Source organism: Bombina bombina, chromosome 4 (assembly GCF_027579735.1).
Source record: "Bombina bombina isolate aBomBom1 chromosome 4, aBomBom1.pri, whole genome shotgun sequence".
Taxonomy (NCBI): Eukaryota; Metazoa; Chordata; class Amphibia; order Anura; family Bombinatoridae; genus Bombina; species Bombina bombina.
The window spans coordinates 391,674,968-391,680,967 of NC_069502.1; the positions used below are offsets into that span (position 1 = coordinate 391,674,968).

The window sequence follows — 6,000 nt, forward strand, 5'->3', positions numbered from 1 at the left end:
ATTCCCAAGTAATAGTGGGAGGGTGAGAGTCAAGGTTATAGCAACCAGCAGAGCACTAGAGTGTTGCATGATGTTAAAGCTACAAAAAGCTCCAATCATACTGTGGCAGAATTACTATATCATAAACCTATTCAGGCATTTTCCAATGTTTTCAATAAAACCTGACTTAGATTTACTGTATTTTAACATGGCTAACCAAATGTTAGTACAATGACAAACAACACTTCAGAAATCAAAAAAAGTATTCCAATATATTCTTATTGCTGGAGACAAATTATTCACAAAATTCTGAGTTTGCCCTTCAGTTGACATACATCAAATAAGCATTTAGTTATCAGCTATGATACTGCTAGAATTATGAAGGTAAACCAACTTACACTTTTAACTTTGGAAGCTGCTAATACAATTCCCAATTTTGAGCATTTAAATGTATTTATCACCTGTTGACTCTATCTTGGTATGAATGCTACAGTCATTTGTATACATAAACAGAGAACACTTACTGTAAAGCTACTGTCTTACCTGCATATGTCCTTGGTACATTGTGCTCCTAGATCCCCAGATGAATGTGTGTTTGAATGTTACAGGATTACAGTAAAATAAAAGTTAATCAGGTGGTATAAAGATGTACCCAGGTAGGAAGTGGTACTTGTAATGATGGGAGCTGTCCGTCTCCTTGTGGTGCTGAAACAGATCTGCGTATGACAGGAATTGTCAGATATTAACTCTAGGCATCTCAAAAGAAACTCTCCTTGTGTTTGTAACTCTTTTTCTATCTTTGCTTGGCTCGTTCATATCTTGCAGCTGCTTAGATCCTCCCCTGGGATCTTAGTGGCACCTCCCTTTTCTACACTGTGCTTACTGCAGGGGCTCATAGAGCAAGAAACATAAAATAGAATTACTATAAACACCAGCAACAACATCCGATAGGGATCTCTGTGCCGGTCTGTCCCCATACCTCCCATAATGCTTATACATCAGCAGCCCCTCCTCTTATTTACCACGCCTGACTGTATTAGCCAGTAAGGGAAAAAGGTTATAATATCATCCCCTCTCTTTAAAGGGACACTATAGTAAGAAAATTAACTGCAATATTTGAAAATAAAAATATAATTACTTTAATAGCAATTTAGTTTAGCTAAGGCAACTTGTCAAGAAGTAGTGTAAAGTGTTTCAGCAGCACACAATCTAGTTTGTTGCCGAGGTAACCCTGTGCAGGAAGAAATAAAGAACTATCGGGGGCAGGGAGGCACTGGCAGGCAGCTGCTGCTGATTCTTTTTTTTTTTTCTCTATACGTCTGCTAATGTATGATTGCAAACTGCTTCGTCTTTGTTGTATGCAATATACAATGCACAGCTAGTATGTTGGGCTACTGAGAAGGTGGCTCTATCTATCTACACGTTATACAGCTGGTTGGGGAGTGTAGAAAAATAGTGAGCTGTGTAGCAAAGGAACATACTCACTGTATTACAAAGCTCATAGCTGGAGAACTTTAGAAGCAAAAAAATAATGTATGCCAATTGCAAAATTGCAATTAAAGCAATTCGTTTTTTCATTTTACTTTTTTTTTTTTTTTTTTTTTTCACTAGACAGCCCCTTTAAGGCCCTCCCTGCTTTATTTCTTTGAATCTGCTAATCATGTTCTCAGGCAAGGAGTTTGCTTATTCTTTTAGCAATTGATTTATGTGATGGGTAAAATTGTACAGACTGAATTGTAGAGATCATTTTGAAAAATATCAAAATGCATACTGCAATTTATCAGTCATTTTTTGATAATACAATCATTAAAGTCTCATCTTTTTTCTATCCAGAAAATAGTTAAAGATGAGTACAGAAAAATGAAATAGCAATGTACAGTTGCAACACATGAGATGAGGTGAGCCTAGGTTTATCAGAGAATTGTTTCTTAAATATGTTTTACAGGCAATATATGGCATTGTTGTGATGTTTGCATCTGTGCCTCAGTATTAGTGTATATGCATATAATAGGTTTTAGCCTTGCCTATTTGCCACTAATTTTGTTCTTTCCATCCTAACTAGACAATATTGTTTTATCAGATTATCAAATGATATTTGCCCACGCTGTCAATAAAACAACTAAATCTCTCTATCCAAGTTCAGTAAAGAATGCCCATTCTGCATTCAATCAAATTTAGCAATCCTTAAAGGGACACTGTACCCAATTTTTTTTCTTTTGTGATTCAGATAGAGCATGACATTTTAAGCAACTTTCTAATTTTCTCCTATTATCAAATTTTCTTCATTCTCTTGGTATCTTTATTTGAACTGCAAGAATGTAAGTTTAGATGCCAGCCCATTTTTGGTGAACAACCTGGGTTGTCCTTGCTGATTGGTGGATAAATTCATCCACCAATAAAAAAGTGCTGTTCAGAGTACTGAAACAAACAAAAAACTTAGATGCCTTCTTTTTCAAATAAATATAGCAAGAGAACAAAGAAAAATTGCTAATAGGAGTAAATGAGAAAGTTGCTTAAAATTGCATGCTCTATCTGAATCACAAAAGAAAAAATTTGGGTTCAGTGTCCCTTTAATAATTCCATTCCCTAGCTGTGGGTGTCCATGAGAGCAAATGCCCCCCCCCCCTGGAATTTTGTTTTTTACAAGGCCATTATAGTGTTAAAATTACACTATAGATAGAGCAAGTAATTATAACACTAGCAACCCTGTAATGTTATGTGTTTAAACACTGCAAATGGGTTAATCACATAAAATCCGCAGAACACTGCTGGTCCCTGGTCGAAACTGCTGCTGATTTAATCAGCAGTGTTAGTCACACAGCTGGATCATGTGAACGGGCAATACTTTAAATATGTGTTTAACACATAACATTTCAGTGTTTCTTGTCCACCTTTTTGTTTTAAGCCAAAGAGTCACCATTTTTAAAATCATGAACAGCAAAAATAAAACAAGTCTCCTGGGGGCGGAGCCTACAGCTGAAGCGGCCAGGTGTGTCTTGGAGGAGCTCCTGGCTTCAATTTGGTTTTTTTCGAGTTATTTTATTGTTATTTTGTAAAAAGCTGCATACTCAACAATAATATATCCCCAAGCTGCTACAGCAAACAAGAAACCAGAGGGTTTGGAGGAAACTCTTAAGATCACCTACCCTGCCTATGTTCTTCAGTTAGGCCACGCGGCTGTTGTTTACACATGGTAACTGGCAGTTTGTGGAGCCGGGGCTGCAATCCCCCCACCCCCAGGAGACTGGGGTAATGAGTAGTGTAATCTACTAATTTCCCACTACAGGTTGATATATGTACCTCTACAGAAGCCATTAGAAGGAAATATCTAACAATCAGAAGCTATATAACCTTGTAAGTTTTCGTCATCACCGTCAGAACTCAATCTCTCCCAGCTTGCTATATATCTACAACTGACATAGAAGATTCCCATATTCTGACTGAGTTGTGTAGACAAGTGTAGATATAAACAAAACAGCACACCATAGTTAAGCAGTCCACGGAGTGAGCTTACCATGCCCATAGTGTTCAAAAGAAGAAAACTCCTCCAGCTGCTTGCATAATATAAAAAGACCTTTATTTTTCACATCAGTGCAGGGTCCTATAAATAAAAGCAACGTTTCGGGCTAACACTTAGCCCTTACTCATGCTTGTGTAGACTCTTGGACAACACCCACATCGTTTTAATTGATACCCTGAATGCCGGCTTTACCAAGGTAAATACCAATAAGCCCATGTTAAATGCCTACCCAGTGGACAACCACAGCTGCAGCACTATCCTTGAGCACAGCATATGCTGCATATCTCTGAGGTCTGCGAACAAGAGGAAAAGGACATGTGCATAGAGGCTAGAGGGACTGCTAAGAATCGTCTGTTTATAAGCGATATTGCGCTGAGCTGTCCTGGTAAAGATTCTCACTGAGAAGATAGGTGAAAACAGCTAGGGAACCCCAGTCCCACAGTGCAGCGTTTTGAGCTGAGTGCTATCGCCACAGATCCCCTGAAGCAGCAGAACCTGTATACAGTGTCCTCAATTCAGGAAATAATGGCAGCTATGGAAATAACTCTTCCACCCTCACAGTTGAAGTGCTTTATTTGTCTCGAAATTATGGATGAGATCTTCAAGACCGCTGATGTTAAGGGGACATGTGGACTCAATACTCCTATGTTTAAAGGGACATAATACTCATATGCTAAATCACTTGAAACTGATGCAATATAACTGTAAAAAGCTGACAGGAAAATATCACCTGAGCATCTCTATGTAAAAAAGGAAGATATTTTACCTCACAATTTTCTCAGCTCACCAGAGTAAGTTCTGTGTAAAAAGTTATACTCAGCTGCTGCCCAGCTGCAGGTAAAAAAAAAATTAAAATGAAGAAATTAACAGCAGCCAATCAGCATCAACAGTGTTGAGGTCATGAACTATTTTACTGTAATCTCATGAGATTTCACTTAACTCCCATGAGATTTCATAGTAAACTTCCTTAAACTGAATAGGGAAATAAGATGAGTGTGCACGAAAGCTCACTCCCTTAGCTGTCCCGGGACAGAAATACTGATTTGCTGCTTAGAAGTCCTTTACAATGGGATGTGGCTACTGAGGAATTTTTGAGGTAAAATATCTTTCTTTTTTACATAGAGATGTTCAGGTGATATTTTCTAGTCAGTGTTTTACAGCTATGCTGCATCACTTTTAAGTGTTTCAGCATTTGGGTATCATGGCCCTTTAAGTACCTCTGGACATAGTTCACCTTGGAACAGAATGATCATCGAATTAAAATAGGAATAGGGCAATTGATGCTAAGGCTTAACGGTGTCTACTCTCCTAAAGCTTCTGTGTATTATCAGAGTATTTTTCTGTCTCATTATAATTACTTTTCTGTTTGTTGTTTTACTATTCATTTTGGTGATTAGTCACCTAAATTATCTAGAAGTCAGCTCTCTAAGTTTGATATTTCTAATGTGCTATATTTATGCAATACATTATCTGTTTCTATTTTATATTATAGACACTAAGCTTGGCTCTCAATATGCTATCTTCTTTTTATTACATGCAACTGTTTATAACATAGATGTTATTCCCTGGTATATGTATCACGCCTGAATGCCTATTAGAACTCAAAACTATAGCCTTTTCCCATACACCGGATTGTTGATATGTCCTAACTTTAACTCTGGATGGGTATATATTACACTTATATTATGTATGAGACAGCAATGTTACTTGGAACCACGTATAGCCTCCCCTTCACCAAATCTAATTGTCTAGCATTATGCCAGATGTGACGTTGTGCTGCCAGCGGCCGAGGCAGCAGAGTTACATTTTTTAACAGAGTTTGTTTTGTGATCAGAAGAAACAGAACTGGCGCATGTTAAGTTTATAGTCATTTTTCACAAAATGCTAATTATAGAAGTGCTGCTGATTAACAATAAAAATTGCTGTTTTTAATTGGGTCAAAATCAAAACCAGCTTATTGGCAGCTGTTACCATATGAATAATTAACAAATGATAGATTGTGATGAACCTCTATACGTTTTTCTCTGCAAAAGAGTTATACACATATTTAAAGTCATACTTAGAGCCACAACTCATTGTAGTTTTTGAATAGGACATGACACTGAGCCAATCAGAAGTGGCATACATATGTAGCTGCCAATCACCGGGCACATCATGCAGTGTGTAGCAACTCCAGAGTAGGGCTTTTAGCTATACATTTAAAGGTATGTTAAATGTTAATGTTTCCTGCAATTTGTTTTTAGGATTGCAGGGTTGTATTTCCTTCTAACCTTATAAACCTTTTTCTAAACGATACTTTAGAACCCATTGGCTGCTTACTAGAGACATCAGCACCTCCTTTCGTACTTTTTTAATTTCTTCTATTTGGATGACATTTTTTTTCTGAAAGGCAGAATGTTAGCCCTGCCAGTAAGCAAGCACCAGAGGGAGGTAGAAAAACATGCTTTAGAAAATACTTCATAGTGTATAAAGGGGATATTTAAGAGCATTGCAGGAAAATA

At 37.4% G+C, this 6,000-nt stretch overlaps 1 protein-coding gene across 1 annotated transcript in view; it reads right to left on the minus strand.

Moving 5' to 3' along the window:
• The window catches only part of PEX5L (peroxisomal biogenesis factor 5 like), a 693,590-nt gene extending 692,764 nt beyond the window's left edge, over positions 1–826 (minus strand). Inside the window, exon 1 of the mRNA XM_053710168.1 lies at positions 523–826. Within this exon, the coding sequence (XP_053566143.1) occupies positions 523–543 (21 nt within the window). The 5' untranslated portion in view covers positions 544–826. The remainder of the gene's footprint in view (positions 1–522) is intronic.
• Between the last annotated feature and the right edge of the window lie 5,174 nt (positions 827–6,000).